General features: G+C 42.3%; 1 protein-coding gene across 1 annotated transcript; it reads left to right on the top strand.

The window, feature by feature from the left end:
• The first annotated feature begins 83 nt into the window (after nt 1–83).
• EXOC8 (exocyst complex component 8) lies at nt 84–12,154 on the top strand. The gene is made up of 2 exons (XM_089668551.1): nt 84–660; nt 8,894–12,154. Exons 1-2 carry the CDS (start codon nt 212–214, stop codon nt 10,509–10,511), a joined length of 2,067 nt encoding a protein of 688 aa, XP_089524677.1. The 5' UTR covers nt 84–211; the 3' UTR covers nt 10,512–12,154.
• Nucleotides 12,155–19,224: the final 7,070 nt, after the last annotated feature.

Here is a 19,224-nt window from a genome sequence, read left to right as displayed (position 1 = left end):
ATAAGACGTTTGAATAATAGTGACTACCAACAATATGAAAAAGATGTTCAAAATGGATTGGTCAAGGATATATATGAACGCCTACGGACTTTCTTTCCCTTAACAATAATGGCGGCTCGGCTATCTAGGGTGTGTAGGCTGCCATGTTGACCGGAAGTCCGGAGAGTGACAGCTCTCACCGGCGGAACGTTTAGCGGTGATTGTTGTGATCATGACTGAAACTAGTGCGTGGGCCCTCCGGCTGAGGAGACAGCTGGAATACAACAAATTCAATGCAGAGCAGTATGTGAAGGGCTTGTCGCAGCAGTCAGATGGAGATCGGGACTTACAGGAGCACCGGCAGCGCATACAGAGCCTGGCTGATGAGACGGCACAGAGCCTCAAGCGCAATGTCTACCAGAATTACCGGCAGTTCATTGAAACCGCCCGGGAGATCAGTTACCTGGAGGGAGAGATGTACCAACTAAGTCACATCCTGACCGAGCAGAAAGGCATCATGGAGAGTGTGGCCCAGACGCTGCTACATACTGACCGCACCGAGGCCGCCCGGGAGCTGCAGGCAGCTTTCCACAAGGAGGCTGAGGAGGGGAAAGTCAGGAACCTGACAACGCTGCTGGAGAAGGTGGAGGGCTGCAAGAACCTGCTGGAGACTCCAGGGAGGTATGAGACCCTGCTGAGTGTACGGCATAGGTGATCCTTTGGGTGCGTGGCACGGGTGACCCTGCTGAGTGTATGACACAGGTGATCTGTTGGGTACGTGCACGGGTGATCCTGCTGAGTGTACGGCACAGGTGATCTGTTGGGTACGTGCACGGGTGATCCTGCTGGGTGTAAGGCACAGGTGATCTGTTGGGTGCGTGGCACGGGTGACCCTGCTGAGTGTATGACACGGGTGATCTGTTGGGTACGTGTGCGGGTGATCCTGCTGGGTGTATGGCACAGGTGATCTGTTGGGTACGTGCACGGGTGATCCTGCTGGGTGTATGGCACAGGTAACCTGTTGGGTATGTGGCATGGGTGACCCTGCTGAGTGTATGGCACAGGTGATCCTTTGGGTGCGTGGCACGGGTGACCCTGCTGAGTGTATGGCACAGGTGATCCTTTGGGTGCGTGGCACGGGTGACCCTGCTGAGTGTATGGCACAGGTGATCCGTTGGGTACGTGCACGGGTGATCCTGATGGGTGTATGGCACAGGTAACCTGTTGGGTTTGTGGCACGGGTGACCCTGCTGAGTGTATGGAACAGATGATACTTTGGGTGCGTGTCACGGGTGACCCTGCTGGGTGTATGGCACAGTTGATCCATTGGGTGTATGGCATAGTTGACCCCGTTGGGTATGTGGCACGGGTGACCCTGCTGGGTGTATGGCACGGGTGAACCGTTGAGAACGTGGCACGGGAGACCCTGCTGGGTGTATGACACAAGTGATCCGTGGGTACGTGGCACAGGTGACCCTGCCGAGTGCATGGCAAAAGTAATCCATTGGGTACGTGGCACGGGTGACCATGCTGGTTATAAGGCAGCATATTGAGCACACAGATAGTTTTCAGGGATCTGAACGTTGTTAGTATGGGTAAGCAAATCTAAAAGCTGGAGGCCCCTTACAATTCAGGTGTACTCTCTCTATAACAATGTGGGTATGCATTTCAATATATTAGCAGTGCAAGGAGGAATAGATGGAAGCATAACATTTTTAGGCCTCATGCACACTGAACATTTTTCCATCTCCCCTAGATGGCTTTCCTCCTGGCAGTGGAGTTTTGGAGGGAAAAAAAAGTTTGATGCCTGTAAATGTATGTAGCATGTTTAGGCACGTCAAACACTTGGGCATTAATTCATTTGATTGCCAGAATGATAATTCTGGGCTTTATAATGATTGAACACTCAAGTGCTAAACGCACCTACTACTAATGTGTGCTTGGAAATGTTTACACGTGTTAAGTGTTTTTTCTGCCTAAACTGACTGGGTGTGGGTTTTTTTTTGTGTTTTTAAATTACAAACTCCAGGCAGATAGTGCTGTGGTTGGGATTCAAACCAAAAATGGTGGAAGTGTGGAACACATAGCAAGGGCAAGAATCCCTCCAGTGGGGTCACAGGATCAGGAAGTGAGGGAAAGTCTCCCACAAGTGGGGTCACAAGGTCAGGACGTGAGGGGAACTCTCCCTCTAGTTGGGTCTCAGGGTCAGAAAGTGAGGGGAATCCTCCCTCCAGTGGTGTCACAAGGTCAGGAAGTGAGGGGAAACCTCCCTCCAGTGGGATCACAGGATCAGGAAGTGAGGGGAAGACTCGCTCCAATGACGTCATGGAAAGAGGAAGTCTCCCTCCAGTGGTGTTCCAGAGACAGGGCTTTCCCCTTTGTTCCAGTGTATGGAACTCTTAAGGCATCAGTACACCAAGACATTTTGGACAGTTTCATGTTCTCAACTTTGTAAGAACAGTTTGGGGATGGCCCCTTCCTGTTTCACCATGACTGCACACCAGTGCAAAAAGCAAGGTCCATAAAGACATGAATGAGCAAGCTTGGGGTGGAGGAAATTGACTAGCCTGCACAGAGTCCTGAACTCAACCCGATAGAACACCTTTGGTATGAATTAGAGTGGAGTCTGTGAGCCAGGCCTTCTCGTCCGACATCAGTGCCTGACCTCACAAATAAGCTTCTGGAAGAATGGTCAAACATTCCCATAGACACACTCCTAAACCTTGTGGACAGCCTTCCCAGACGAGTTGAAGCTGTTATAGCTGCAAAGGGTGAGCCAACTCAATATTGAACCCTACGGACTAAGACTGGGATGCCATTAACGTTCATGTGTGTGTAAAGGCGTCCCAATACTTTTGGCAATATTGCGTATCTCTTAACATCTAGAAAAAAGCTGGCATCTTCAGGGTTACATTTTAGACAGAGGTTGTGTTACCACTTAATCAAAAACTCATACTTCCTTTCAGCTCTTTCCATGGATTGCAAGGCTTCACTGTCTTCCTGGGACAGCTGTGGTCAAACTGACCTTGATCACTAATGTGACAGCCCCCAGGGTGGGGCACATAGAGCTCTGAGAGTGTAATTGCCGTGGCTACGTAGAGTGAATATGACTCAGTGGGTAGCTGGAATGAACCATGAGTGGGCATGAGCGTAAATACTTCCACTTCTACAACTGATCACCAAGGAAAAGAAATGGTAAGGCGACTAATGAATAAGTGGTCAGAGATGTTCTCAGAGAGGGACTAGACCTGAGCTTTAGCGATGAGACTGAGCATAAGTACCCAAAAAAGAAAACCCTTCGATCTGGGAAAAGCATATCTCCACACCTCTACAAGTCAAGTCAAGCAGATATTAAACAGATGATACAACAAGGGGTGAATAAAAAATAATGGCCCATGGGCGGCTCCATTTGTCTTGGTGATATAAATGGATGACACCCTCCAATTTTGTGTGGATTATAGGTATCAGAATGCTGTTACCAAGAGTTTGAGGGATTCCGTTGCCATACTGGGACAGGCCAAATCTTTCTTTACACTTGACCTCGCAAGTGGGTATTGGCAGATTAAAGTTACCAAGGTGGACAAACTGAAGACTTCTTTTGCTACTCTTATAGTTAAGAAGGATGCCCTTTGGGCTGAATAACATGCCTGTTTGTATTCCAGAAGTTTGCCTTGGGGTTATGTACCTGGATAATATCCTAATCTACCTAGACAATGTAGCATCATTTTCTGACACATTTTGAAGACCATTTTGCACATTTGCATGCTGTGTTCTTCTGGCTACACCAGTATGGGTTTAAGCTCAAAAAGTGTCATCTAGCATTAGTTCGAGATAGGATACCTCATCTCCAGAAAAGTTGTACTCCACAATCTGAGAAAGTAAAGGCCTTACAGGAATCGAAACCCAACTACCCTGAACTACCTTGAAAGCAACCTTTGCTATATATCCGCATTTCAGCAAGCACAACAGCTATTACTCTGTCCCGATTCAAAAGCATCACGATATAGCTATGGTGGACCACTTTATCCAGCTTGCATTGGCAGTATTGACCTGTGACCAGACCTCCAAAACTGCTGCCCTGATGGTGTGAATGCACATCTGCCTTTTTTATGACTGCCCATACAATATAACTTGAGACCAGGGACCTTGTTTCTGAAAAGAGTTCTTCCGAAAGTGGTGCCATTCATTAGGCATTAAGAAGGTGCACACTATCTCATACCACCCGAAAGGCAGTGAGGTGTGAGCTCATGAGAAACAAAGGAAATGGACCACAGCCCAATAAACCTTTCCATGCACAGTGACCAAAAACAAAAAAACACACTACGACTTCTTTGATTCGTGAGTAGAAAAGACTACTGTCTGAAGTCCAGCAGTTAGGCATGGGTGGAGCAAGCAAAATTGGAAGCATTTGACTTTTAATCTGGGCTGCTAGTCTGACACGCACATCAATATGTGGAAACGTGCGAACACTATGCAAGGAAGTCACTGGAGTTGTTCCACAGTGACCCGTACTAGGCATGCCTATCTATGCTATACTGAGAGAAGGAAAAGACTCCTTCACTGTGAACTCCTCAAAACCATTAAGGCCATAAATGTCTTTACCTCCAGAGGTTCAATTGTGGCTGCCTCTGGCTCTTTCATAATTTTTCCAAGACTTCCAGGAGATGCCATGGATCCTGACCGTATTACACAGTCCAGTGGTCATCCAGCTCAGGTCCATGCATCCTCTATGGTTTTCCCTGAACCACCATCCATGGATGCTCCTGGCATCCGAAGGATGAAACAAAGATCCAAACCCGGAGGAACTCCCAGAGATGTAACTTCCAAAGATTCACTTTTACCCACTGTGTTAGATGAATTAAATAGTCCCCTTGCCAGGGACAGGAAATTTAAGTGAGTAGGAGTGCATTTACTCGGCTTGCTCAGATACAGGCACAGGCTCCTTTAACTTCATTTCTCACAGCTCCCTGGTTTCCTGGACACACCCAGCAAAGATAAGTACCTTTTCCCTCCCTCAGCAGCTTAGAGACAGATGTAGCTGGACAAGTGATCTGCAGCCAGATGAGGGCCTCCAGTACTTCCATAGCAAGTAGGCAGGGCTGGTATTCTGTATAGCTAGCAAAGGACATGGCTTAGGGTGATGCAAGGGACAATACACAGCATTCATGTTACTGATTCTCAAAAAACACATTCCCATTGATAAAACTTCAGTAGAGCTGTCCGAACCTGGTGAGATTTCAACCTGCCGGGTTAACAGAATTAACTACAGTATGTAGCATCTCCATAAACCATGCTTACCAAAGCAGCCCTATAAAATCTGTATTAAACCTATGGTACTGCTTGGTAGAGATGCAGCTTGATTGCAACCTCCTATACATTTCTGGTGGCCAGTGAGGTTGCCCATCTTATTGAAGGGCCAGTTGCAAGGCAAGTTCACAGCAGCAGAAGAGGATGTGTGGGAAACAGAAGATCTCCTTTATTTGAATATAATTAAATGTGAGCATCCAACAGGTAATGTTGCTAAACTAGCTTTGACACCACTGCTCCTTTTTTTCAAGATATTTCAGGTGACACTTTTTTTTTTTTTCTAAATTTCAGTGCCTGTTCACGTTAAAAACAAAATTCCGCCAGCCTCCCTCTCTAGCCCCCTGGATACACAAAACTGTGTGTCTCATCCCCCCAACCCTCCTCTGATTTTTACAGCCTGACCATTAAAATCTAGTGCAGAAGGTTGCAGCCATCAGAGAGCATTAAACATGGCCACACACATTTAATTTTGTGGGTGGCCCTGTTGGCACCCACCTGCCCAACACCCTTTTGCATAAAAACTTGAGCTGCAGGGGTGTGGAAATTTTTGAAAAAATTGACTTGTCCAGGGACTAAATCAGTGTCCCAATCTACTTGTCCCTCATGATAATCTACTTGTCCTGATGAAAAAAATAAATTTGAACCAAAACTGTATTTAAATCTGAGGTACTTTTTAGAAATGTCTGGGGCTTATAAAATCAAAAGGGGCTTTATGGCGTATTAAACGTGTAATAATTTTAACATGGTGCTGTTTTTCTCCTCCTCCCCTCCCTGCCTGTCTCCAGTACCGCACTCGGAGAATAGCAGGGAGGGGAGAGACATTGCAGTGTAATGAGCACCGATTGGATGCTTGTCAGGAAAAGGGAGTGTCTGGCTTATCCTTTATCCCTTTCGTTGCCAGAGCCGTTTTTGCATTCTTTTGCACACATTTAAAAAAATAAGTTTAAGCCAGAAGATTACACAAAACCCCCAAACATATTTTCTGAAAGCAGACACCCTAGAAAATAACGTACTGGTAGTTCCAATTTTTTATGTCGCATGATATTACCGCAAAATTTCAGTAAAAAAAACAAGTTTATTTTAGGGCACAAAAAAATGAATAAATTACTTTTTTTTTTTATTGTAAAATATAAAAGATGAGGTTGCACCGAGTAAATAAATATCCAACATGTCAAACCTTAAATTTGCATGCACCAGTGAAATGGCGACATACTTCAGTACCCTGTATTTTCTATAGGCGACATTTTTGAAGCCTCTTATAGGTCATCAGTATAGTGTATGGAGGAGGTCTCATGCTAAAATTATTGCTCACATTCTGGCGTGTGCGGCGCTATGTAATGTGTATCGCAATCAACGTTTTCATGCGTAGGCACACCAGCCTGTGCTTATATGTGGGGGTACCTAAATTTTTTTTTGGAGGGGGGTTATCTGCTTGGGTGTAACTTTGATGTTTTACAGTTAAATAAAAAAAGACTTTTTTTTTGCTTAATTTTTTTTTTTTTCATCACATAGGGGACTTTGTCCCCTATGTGATGATTTTTGGTGACAGGTTGTCTTTATTGAGACATCCAGGGTCTAAAACACCCTGGATGCCTCCCCTGAATGTAATGCAGTGTACATCACACTGCATTACATTCTTTCCTGGCCATGATAGCTGGAAAATCTTTGAATGGGGACCCGGAAGTGACATCATAACGTCACTTCTGGGTCAGGATAAGAAGGGGAGCGGATTTGTCTTTCTCCTCCCTCCCCTCTAGCCGAAGGCGGTGAGCTGCTCCCGAGCCAGCAGATGGGCAAGCGGAGCCCTTGAGACAGTGGGCGGTTCACCCTGGGGGGAGCAGAGTCTGACATTGTGGAAACAATTGGCAGCAGCGCTTCCAACCAAATGCTTCCACCTGACAGGTGAACCCTGCTGCTTGCCCACAGCAGGGCTAAAGAATAAATAAATCTACCTGCCCAGCGCCCAGAACTACATGTCCCAGTTGTTGGGCGATATAAATTCAACTTCCCTGGAAGCTAGGCGGAGAATTGTACCGAACAACAGCTGCATCCAGTCAGATGCAGTTACTGTTCAAGTATTCTGACAAACGCCAGGGCTTGAAAAAAATTGACTGCACTACAGTTCATTCATCCAGTCTGTGTAGGATGCATAGCAGAATCTGTCTGATTTTTTTTTTTTTTTTTTTAAGGCTGAACGAAAAAAAATCTAGCGGTGTACGGCCACCTTAAGTAAGCACCAGTGGGAAACAACACACGATCAGCTCTTTGCAGGGTCTAGTAAAGGTGACAGCACAGTATTGTTGCAAGATATAAAAAGAACTATTCACTTTAGTGTACTATATCCTATTTTTTTTTAAACCGGTTTCTATAAATATGTATCTTGTATGTATAAAGCAGGTGACTCCTTGTGAGAGATTTGTATCCGATGTTACTGAAATACATTGTATCAGCCAGTGTGTTCTTGTTTTAGACTGCAAATGCATCTCATCACATAAACTTCGTACAGAGCTGTTATATATCCTTGTTTTATAGTACTATTACCTAAATTATAGAACTGTGATTCAACCCCTTCCCAACTCCCTCCTGGACCTTTAACTTGATCTACATGCCAGGAGGCAGAGGCCGGCATTCCGATACATTAGGAGCTTTCCGTTATTTGTTAGTTTCTGTGCTAGGAGTGCGTGGTGAGTGCACTCAGCTCAGTAAATTGTTTACAAATGCATGCTTATATGTAGATGCTCGGCATTAAAGCCCACCATATGTGCACCGCATCGGCAGCAACAGGTTAAAGGGTAGCTACGCTTTCATAGACAGTGCAGTTAGTGTCTTGCCCCCTGACCCAAAAAAAACCCACCCCAGATGCATACTTGCCTGATCTGGATGAATACAGCCCACTGCAATCTTCAGCACCTTCGGCTGAAATCTTCTTTCCCCTGGCCACGTTTGCACAGATGAACCTCATTGATTTCTTTAGTGACATTTCCCATTGCAGTGTAGCTCCATAGGTGTCACCATAGTGGTCTTTAGAGTTTACTGTGCAAGCCTGGCCAGGGGAAAGATTATTTTAGCCAGAGCTGCTGAAGATTCCAGTGGGCTGCAGTCATCTGATCCAGGTAAATGCATTTAGGGTGGGGAAGGAGGGTAAAAGGATAACTTTACTTTCTTTGGAATCATAGTTTTTCTTTAAAGGGTATATTGAAGCATTTTTTTTTCTTTTTAGTTTTGGATAGAAATAAAAATCTGACAGTAATTGCAACTTTTCTTTTTTTCTGTCAGTGACCCTACTAGGGATATCTTCCCTCACTTTTTGTCCCTGTGACAAAAATAATTGGTTGTCTTTGGAACAGGAAAGCAAAAAAAAAAAAAAAATCTGAAGTTCTAATCCTTTCTTATGGACATTGATATCAAATAGAAGCAGAGCCTCTAGTCTTTCTCTGCACTAGCCAGAACATATATTGTTTGGGCTGGAGTTGGATTTTTTAAAGAAACTCTGAAGGGGGGAAAAAATCATTGTACCATATTGTCCAGGAACAAATATTTAACTATAAAAAGGTATTATGAAGTTATTGTGTATAGCTTACTTAACTCTTTTTCTATTTATTTTAAGGTACTTGGTATATAATGGAGACCTGACCGAGTTTGATGTGGACAGCATGACCCTTATACAGAAGGTTCATGCATTTTTGATGAATGACTGCTTGCTTATTGCTACTGCATTACCAAATCGCAGAGGCATGTACAAATATAATGCACTGCATAACTTGGATGACCTCGCTGTAGTGAATGTAAAGGAAAATCCACCTATGAAAGATATGTTCAAGATACTTATGTTTCCTGAAAGTCGAATTTTTCAGGCAGAGAATGCAAAAATCAAGAAAGAGTGGCTTGAAGTTTTGGAAGAGACAAAAAAGAACAAAGTTTTAAATGATAAGCGTAAAAAAGAAGAAGCTGTCATGGTTACTCCTGCTGTTGCAGAAGTGTCAACTAACCCATTTTTGAATGAGGAAAAGCAAGATGAAGAGGAGGAGGAGGAGGAAGAGGTTGATCTTTCTTTAGAGTGGATTCAAGAGCTTCCTGAAGATTTGGATGTCTGCATAGCCCAGAGGAATTTTGAAGGGGCAGTTGATTTGCTGGATACATTGAATAATTACTTGCAAGATAAACCTTCGACCCATGCTGTGCAGGAATTAAGAGGAAAAATAGATATGCGTGTTCGACAATTAACTGATGTTTTGGTGTTTGAACTTTCCCCTGACAGGTCTTTAAGAGGAGGTCCTAAGGCAACCCGTAGAGCGGTTTCTCAGCTTATACGTTTGGGTCAGTCTACCAAGGCATGTGAGCTTTTCTTAAAGAACAGAGCTGTGGCTGTGCAAACTGCTATACGTCAGTTGAGAATTGAAGGTGCAACAATACTTTATATTCATAAATTGTGTAATGTTTTTTTCACTAGTTTACTAGAGACAGCCAAAGAGTTTGAGATGGACTTTGCTGGCAACAGTGGTTGTTACTCTGCCTTCATTGTATGGTCCCGTTCTTCCTTGAAGATGTTTGTTGATGCTTTTACTAAACAGGTCTTTGATAGTAAGGAAAGTCTTGCCACTGCAGCAGAGTGTGTGAAAGTTGCCAAGGAGCACTGTAAGCAGCTTGGTGAAATAGGTCTAGACCTTACATTCATACTTCATACTTTTCTAGTGAAAGACATAAAGGCTGCTTTGCAGAGTAACAAGGATATTATCATTGAGGCCACCAAGCACCGTAATTCCGAAGAAATGTGGAGGAAAATGAACCTGATGACCCCAGAGGCTTTGGGGAAGTTAAAAGAAGAAATGAGAAACTGTGGAGTAAGCAGTTTTGACCAATACACAGGCGAAGATTGTTGGGTCAACTTAAGTTACACAGTTGTGGCTTTCACCAAACAAATCATGGCCTTTTTAGAAGAAGCCCTTAAACTGTACTTTCCTGAGCTGCATATGGTTCTCCTGGAAAGTTTGATGGAAATCATATTGGTGGCTGTTCAACATGTAGACTACAGTCTAAGATGTGAACAAGAATCCGAAAAGAAAAATTTCATCAGACAAAATGCATCCTTTTTATATGACACTGTGCTGCTTGTTGTTGAAAAGCGATTTGAAGAGGGCGTTGGAAAACCAGCCAAACAATTGCAGGATCTTAGAAATGCCTCTAGATTGGTCCGCGTTAATCCTGGCACCACATCAGTGGTTTAACAATAAAAATAACTTCTAAATGGTGCAGTCTTTTAATTTTACAGAGCTTGTGTTTTTTGACAGGTCCCCCAAAACACTTTTTTTTTTTAAATTTTTATTTGACATTCTGATCTTGAGCTGCCATATTGATTGCTTTGGGTGAGAAGAATAAAATAGCTCTACTACCCAGTACTGCTATTAGTGCTGTTATAAAAAGATAATACATTGTATGTGATAGTTTAAGCATTCCAACTATGTGGAATTGGTTTCTAGACAATGTTTTGAATAGTTACTAAAATTTTCCATTTTACTTTTTTGTACTTGGCACATTAAACCACACAAGCTAAGAAAAATACAGAAATATCAGCACTTTAAAAAATATATCCATTTTGCTTTGGCTTAGTATTAGCAATCTATAGCAGGCTGGCTAAAAATTAAACCTAGCAGCCTGTACTGTAGAAGCTACTTTACAATTGTGTAGTGTATGCTTCTTATGGTTTATCTATTCTAGTCTAGATTTTGGCTAGAGGTTTACTCAATAGCAAGCCCAATATTCATTGTTTATTTGAAACTTCATTTTCTAAATGTTCATTTAAAAGCAAAGCTTTAAGCAAATGGTTAAATGCACAGTTGAAATACATGTTTACTTCTCTATATGCCAATTGATTTAGGAATCTCTACAGACATTTTTCACACTGTACAGCCAGATGGGTGAAAATTGTATTTTGTGATGTAACAATTTGTCACTGTTTCAGCAGTTTAGCTTCTCTTGCCCCCTGTCCACCGCCAGCTTCCATTTTGAATCAACTTTATCAGTATAAATGTACCAAAGGTTGGCCGGGTCAGCAGCATGACCAGCTTACTTCAAATGGTCATGCTGGAAAACCAGTCAATAGCTGCAAGCGCTGATCTGTGTGTCCTGATGGGTGGGGGGGAGAGCCCCCACTGTCAGAATATAATAGAACACCGAAAGAGATCCGTGCATCAACATCGCTTGTATTGATGCGGGGATCTGTGAGTTAGTTTTCATTCACCTCGCTGGTTGAATGGGAAAAAAGAGCATGGAAGCTGACCTGGGAGGTGGTAAAGCTGACCCAGGAAGCAGTAATGGTAAACTAGGAAGTAGCTGAGTGATCTTGCTGTCAAATAGATTTGCATTTGTATTGCAAGAATAGTTGGCCAAAGTTACAAATCCATAAGCAATTAAAACAGTAAAGGTGTATTTCAGTTATACATTTAGCTAAGCAGTATTGTTTTCTCTCTTTATTTTCAAGGTCAATAAGATTAATTTATGTTTCTTTATTAAGTGCCACATTATTAATCTTCCAGTCTTTTTATTGAAATGAGATTTATTAAGAAATCATTTTACATAGCAGAGCTAATGTAGGCCTCATAAAGTGTAGGAAACATAGTAAAGACAAGTCAATGTATTTATCTCCAAATATTAGCATCGGTTTTAAGGCTTCATGCATCATATCAAAGCCACTATTCATATTTGTTTATCTTATATACTTTACATGTTTGGAGTGGATAATATGGCTGTTTAATTCTAATATATAACAATGTCTTCTAATAACTGAATGATGCCTGGCATACTATATCTGAAGCTTTTATGGACTATTTTTCTGTAACATGTTTAGTAAAATAAAAATAAATCCTTGGTGCCTGCTGTGTACTGTGAAAATCTCTCTCTCGTTGCAGTTCCTAAATGTCTCAAACATCTAATCATAGGAAATATCTAAGTGCCAGCAACTAATAAAGTTGTGAAAAATCTATATCCATGAGTCATCCAATGTAGTTTCCCAATCTTTAACAGCAAAGCAGACAGCAAAACCACCCACAAACTTTGGAAGGCACATAGGCAAGTTTATACAGTAGAAACCAACATTTTATTGTATTGTATTATGTGTATGTACAAAATTAAAAGGTATGTACACAAATGCTTAAAGTCTGGGTAACAAAATGGGAGAACTATGAGGAAAATTTTGACTTCATGGGAATATGACAGATCTGGTTTGACAGCTCACATGAATGGCTGAGGACTTTCTAAGGTTACTCTCTGTATCAGAGGGACAGGGTGAATGGAAGAGGGGGATGGGTTTCCTTTTCCTTTTGAAGAGCGATTTGATAGTAAATATGAGGGATGACACTACTAAAGGGCCTGGTGAGGAGGTGCAGTTTCTGTGGCTGGAACTTCAAAGGGACAAATCAAATGGCAAATTAATTGAGGGTGTAGACCAGGGGTGGGCAAACTTTTTGACTTGAGGGCCACAATGGGTTCATATAATGGACCCGGGGGCCGGACCAAGAGTAGGTGAATGATGTGTATGTGTCATCCATAGTAAGTATAGTAATATTCCCCCATAGTAAGCATAGTAATTAATCCCCCATATAGTAATTCATCCGCCATAGTAATTCATCCCCCATATAGTAATTCATCCCCCCCATAGTAATTCATCCCCCCTATAGTAATTCATCCCCCCTATAGTAATTCATCCCCCATATAGTAATTCATCCCCCATAGTAATTAATCTCCCATATAGTAATTCATCCCCCCTATAGTAATTCATTCCCCATATTAAGTCCCCAAGTCCCCCCTGTGTCAATTCACTTACCTTTGCTCCGCGCGTTCCTCTCGCCCTTTCCCGCGCCGTTCCGGTGTAGCATGAAAATCTGTCTCCTATGAGGATCTGTCCCCCTCGACGTATCTGCGCATGTGCCAGTTTCAGGCATTAGCAGCCGATCGGCGATCTCTGGCACATGCGCAGATACGTCGAGGGGAACAGATCCTCATAGGAGACAGATTTTCATGCTACACTGGTCTTCAGGGCGGACTGTGAGAGGAGCCTAGCGGGAGCCTAGCTCCGCGGGCCGGATTAAAAGGTCCGCCGGGCCGGATTAAAAGGTCCGCCGGGCCGTAGTTTGCCCATTGCTGGTGTAGACTATAGGCCACCTAACATTAAAGGAGGAGATCCATCTAGCTTTTTACAGTTAGAGATGGCAAACAAATGTAATAATCATTATGGACTTCAACTATCCTGATATTGGTCGGGCAGCCAGAACTAAGGCTCATAATTTTTTTTATGTAATGCAGGACAATTTTATGAATCAAATAGTGGAAGCCCCAACTAGAGATAATGCTTTGCTGGACTTGCTAGCTACAAATAAAGCAGATGTGGAAGTAAATTCAGATAACTGTGATCACACATAATGACAGTTGTCATAAATTATAGGAAAAGGTCATACTTTAATAAGCTTTGTTCCATACTACATGATGCTAAAAGGAATGATATGCCTGCAACAAGGAACACTGAAGAGAATTTGGATTGCTTTAACCACCTCTATACTGAACAACTTCACCCCCTTCCTGCCCAGGCCAATTTACAGCTTTTGGGTGCTATCACACTTTGAATGACAATTACTCATTCATGCAACACTGTACCCATATGGGATTTTTTATCAAAGTTTTTACACAAATAGGCTTTTTTGGTGGTATTTAATTACCACTGGGTTTTTTATTTTTTGCTAAATAAAAAAAAAAGGCTGACAATTTTGAAAAAAAGCATGTTTTTCTCAGTTTTTGTTATAACGTTTTGCAAATAAGTAATTTTTCTTCATAAATTTTGACCAACATGTATACTGCTACATTTCCTTGGTTACAAAAAAAAAAAAAAAAATCAGTGTATATTATTTGGTCAATGTAAAAGTTAGAGTGTACAAGCTATGGTAGGTATCACTGAATATTAATCACACCAAGTGTACTGACTGCCTATCTCATTTCTTGAGGCCCTAACATGCCAGGACAGTACAAATACCCCCCAAATGACTCTTTTTGGAAAGTAGACAGTTTACGGTATTTAGTAAGAGGGATGGTGAGTTTTTCTTTTTAGGTTGTAATTTTTTCCCATAATTCTTTGGAAAATGTAATTTTAAAAAATGTGGGTTTATTCGCCACCAAAATTGTCGTTTTAACATTTGATTTCTCACACACAACATAGGCATACATGCAGTTACACCCCAAAACACATGCCGATCTGTGATGTGCTATGTCTGCAGGACGCAGCTTCAGGTTCTAACAGGACATATGGGTACATTGTGTCAGAACGGCACTGGTCCCATCCGGCCATTTAAGTACAGTGGCTGGGTGGGAAGTGATTAGGACATATTAAAAAATGGCATTTATCAGTGTATTCCACTGGGCAACAAATATAGAAGAACAAAAGTTAAAGCTGGGTGGCTAAATACTAATGTAAAAAGTAATATTCACAAAAAACAGTCCCTTAATCACTTGCAGGCCAGTGTGCCTGCTGTTACCAGTAACTGGGTATCATGTGATTGCTTTGATTAGTCCTAGAGATCAAACGTTAACAATGTAAACAACCTGTCATGAATAGTTTTCCATTCAGGATTAGCTTGCTTACTGTTGTTACCAAACACATGTAGCAAAATACATTTTGGTCTAAATTTGAAACAGAGAAATTTGGTTTTTTGATTTTTTTTTTTTTTTTTTAATTTGATGTTTTACAACAGGAAGTAGAAAATATTGTTTTGGGGTTTGGTATGGATTGAGGGGGGACCCTTACACAGTTTTAACTTTTTTTTTTGGTGTGGGCTTCCCCTCAAAATCCATACCATACCAAGGGCCTGGTGTGGATTGAGAGGGGACACCTATGCAGTTTTTTTATTTTTTTATGCTGGCATTTCTCTTGTATACATTCTGCTGTTAGCGGGGAGCCCCACGGACAGCAGTTAAGTCATGGTTATTAAGGATGCTGGGTCTTCCCGCTCTTTAACAGCCATGACATTTACTGATTTTTAACCACTTGCCCTCCTGAGGATTTACCCCCCTTCCTGACCAGGCCTCTTTTTTTCTACTCGGCGCTGCACTAATTTAACTGATAATTGCGCAGTCATGCAATGCTGCACCCAAACAAAATTTACGTCCTTTTTTTCACACAAATAGAGCTTTCTTTCAGTGGTACTTGATCACCTGTGCGCTTTTTATTTTTCATGCTATAAACAAAAAAAGACCAAAAAATTTGAAGAAAAACAATATTTTTTACTTTATATCCTTTTTTTCACACAAATAGAGCTTTCTTTTGTTGGTATTTGATTACCTGTGCCCGTTTTATTTTTGGCGCTATAAACAGAAAAAGTTTTGAAGAAAAAAAAAAATAAAAAAAAAACTTTCCTCATTTCGGTCATAAAAAATATCCAAAAAAACTAAAATTTCATTATTAATTTAGGCAAAAATGTATTCTTGCTACATGTTTTTGGTTAAAAAAAATCCCTATTTATTGCTTTGTGTGAAAGTTGAAGCGTCTACAAACTATGGTATAGATAATGGAATTTACACAGCTTTTACTTTCTGACTGCCCATCACATTTCTTGAGGTGCTAAAATACCAGGATAGTACAAACACCCTCAAATGACCCCTTTTCAAGAAGTAGACACCCTAAGCTATTTGCTAAGAGGCATATTGAGTCCATGGAAGATTTATTTTTTTTCCACAAGTTTCTGGAAAATGACCAAAAGATTTTTTTTTTTTTTTACACAAAGTTGTAATTTTAATGATTTATTTCTCACACAAGCCATGGGTATATGTGGAATTACACCCCAAAATACATTCTGCTACTTCTACCGAGTATGGGGATAACACATGTGTGAGACTTTTTGGGAGCCTAGCCACATACAGGAGCCTGAAATCCAATGACCACTTTGAAAGCCTGAAGGTGCATAACTTCCTCATTACACTTCCTCACTACCTATCACAGTTTCGAAGGCCCTGAAATGCCAGGATAGCACCAAACTCCCCCAAATGACCCCTTTCTGGAAAGTAGACACCCCAAGGAATTTAAAAAGAACCACGGTATTTTGCAGATCTCATTTTTTCTCACATTTTTTCATGCACAATAAACCAGGGACGATGGACGGGGCAATGTACCATCAAATCTTGCGTGAGAACCTTCTTTCCTAAGCCAGGGCATTGAAACTGGGTTGTGGATGGGTGTTCCAGCATGACAATGACCCAAAACACACGGCCAAGGCAACAAAGGAGTGGCTCAAGAAGAAGCACATTAAGGTCCTGGAGTGGCCTAGCCAGTCTCCAGACCTTAATCTGATTGAAAATCTGTGGAGGGAGATGAAAGTTCGAGTTGTCAAATGTCAGCCACCAAACCTTAATGACTTGGAGAGGATCTGCCAAGAGAAGTAGGCCAAAATCCCTCCTGAGATGTGTGCAAACCTGGTGGCCAACTACAGGAAACGACTGAAATCTGTGATTGCCAACAAGGGATTTGCCACCAAATACTAAGTCATGTTTTGTGAAGGGAATCAAATAATTACTTCCCTCATGAACATGCAAATCAGTTATATAATTTGTTAGACATGCATTTCTTTTGAATTTTGTGTTGCTATTCTCTCTCAGCGTTATAATACACCTACCATTCGATTTTTAGACTGATCATTTCTTTGTGAGTGGGCAAACATTCAAAATCAGCAGGGGATCAGATACTTATTTCCTTCACTGTATGGCTTGATAGCAGAATTACCAAGTCCCATTTCTATACGTGAAAGCCCATCATGAGTAGCAGAGTAAAAAGAATAACATTTTGAAGGTGGATATTTCACTCTCCACACATCCCGGAGGCCCAATTCTAACAACAAATTAGCAAATGGGGTAGGTAGGAAGGACAAATGTCTACCCCTATTGCCCAGAGGCAATTTATCCAGAGAAGGGAGTAAATAATTATTATAGTCTCCCAGCGCCAGAAGGGGAATGTCGGGGTATAATGCCATAAATTGTGCTAAGCGTTTAATGACCTCCGTGGAAAAGGGTGGGGGGGATGTATATCGCAGCCATGATGCAGCGAAACCCATTTCCTGCATGTGTTTGAATTGGATGGTTTTAGAGATAAGGATACTCACTCCTCTAGAGAATGTAGAATATCCCATTTGGTTTTATTCTCCAGACCTCTAACATTCCAGGAGAGTAATAACAGTTCCTTAGATGGCAAAAACAAAATTATTTTTGAAGGGGTATGAGAAATAACCCAGCCGGGTACAGCCACATACAAATAGCAAAAATCATGGAGACTTTAGGGGGCAATTGGAGCAGAGAAAAATACAAGCGATATCCAGGACCATGAGATCTAAACCGGCCTGGTTTACTTCGTGAAAAAATCATGAGTTGCAGGCAGATTACCAAGCACCATACAATATATACAGTAGGTCACCCAGGTAAACCATTAACAAACCAAAAGGAAAAAACTTACAATGCCTCCAGCAGATAGGCCAACAGTGCCATCATCGTGGATGCTTGAAACTTAGGCAAGTAGCCTAAAGGTCCACGCAGGACCATAAACATGGGTACACACAATGCCCCGTGGACATGCAAGCAGTAGTTAGGTGTGTGGATATAAAATGGGGAGAAGGCCACAAGTATGAGAAAAAGTATTGGCAACAATACCCCACCTTACTACTAAGCTGAGTTCAAGGCATTGTCAGGGTCCCCTAGATCATGTTCTTGGAGGATTCGCAAGGTGACGTTCTGGTTCGTCCAACCAGTTCATGGCTGCATTAGGACTGTCAAAAAGTGAGATGTGTCTTCAGCAATCACCTTGAGTTTAGCTGGATACTACATGGCATATTGGAGGCCCAGAGCGTGGAGGCGTTTCTTAATATCCAGGAATTTTGCACGTTGCTTTTGAACTTCCGCTGAGAAATCCGGAAATAGGGATATTTGAACATTGTCAACCGACATGTTGACTTTGCTTCTGGCTTTGGAAAGAATGGTGTCTCTGTCCCGGTAGTTAAGTAGACAAAACAGGAAGGGGCGAGGAGGGGCGCTAGCTGGTGGTGGATGTGACGGGACTCTATGGGCACGCTCCACAGCAAACATGGGGGAAAAAGAGTCACTCCCAAAGGTGGAGGTTAGTCAGGCTTCAATGAAAGCTACTGGGTTTTTGCCTTCTGCATGTTCTGGTATACCAACTGCTCTCACGTTATTTCAGCATAGTTGGTTTTCTAAGTCCTCCAATCTAGTGGTGTTGGTAGAGAAAACTGATTGCACATAATGCACATCTCTGTGTAACGGTTGCCAGTCATCCTCCAGTGTGCTCACTTTCCCCTCCAAGGCAGTAGTGCAGTCCCTCAGCTTTTGCATATCTTGATGCACTAGGGACAATTCCACTGTCATCCCTTTTACTTCCCCAGTAAGATCCACAATAGATGAGGTGCAGGTAGTGACCGCAGAGAGAATCCCTCTAAGGGTAGGCTCAGTATCAATGTCAACAGGTGAAGCGGCCTGTACCATATTAGACATGGAGGATAGGATACTCACTCCAGAGCTGCAGGATGAGCTATCCTGGTCTTCTAGAGATGAGGGGGTCCAGTCAGAATCCGTAGGATCCAAGCCCGGAGCAGCCTTGGGGTCCAGGAGCTGTTTTTGTAAATTTTCTCTGGGTAAGCGGCCTGGCGAAAATCGTCTGTGCAGCCTCCTTCTGTTTTCTTCTTATACCTCTTTACTGGAATTTTGGACCACTCTTCTATTGCCAGCTGCTCCAGGTCTCTCATATTCTGTCACAGTGAAGTTTCCAGAAGGGGGCTGAGGTGTGGATAAATAATCTGAGACACTGGCGATCAGGGTACTTATCCCCAGAAGGGATCCAGAGGAGCAGAGGCTGCTGTTGCCAGGCAGCAAATGGACTCAACAACTGCTCAAGGAGGCTTTAGA

This window comes from Staurois parvus, unplaced genomic scaffold, assembly GCF_062004578.1.
Source record: "Staurois parvus isolate SC_StPar_1 unplaced genomic scaffold, SC_StPar_1.0 ptg000059l, whole genome shotgun sequence".
Taxonomy (NCBI): Eukaryota; Metazoa; Chordata; class Amphibia; order Anura; family Ranidae; genus Staurois; species Staurois parvus.
Note: the sequence above shows the minus strand (reverse complement) of the source record. Positions and strands in the feature narration are given on the sequence as shown.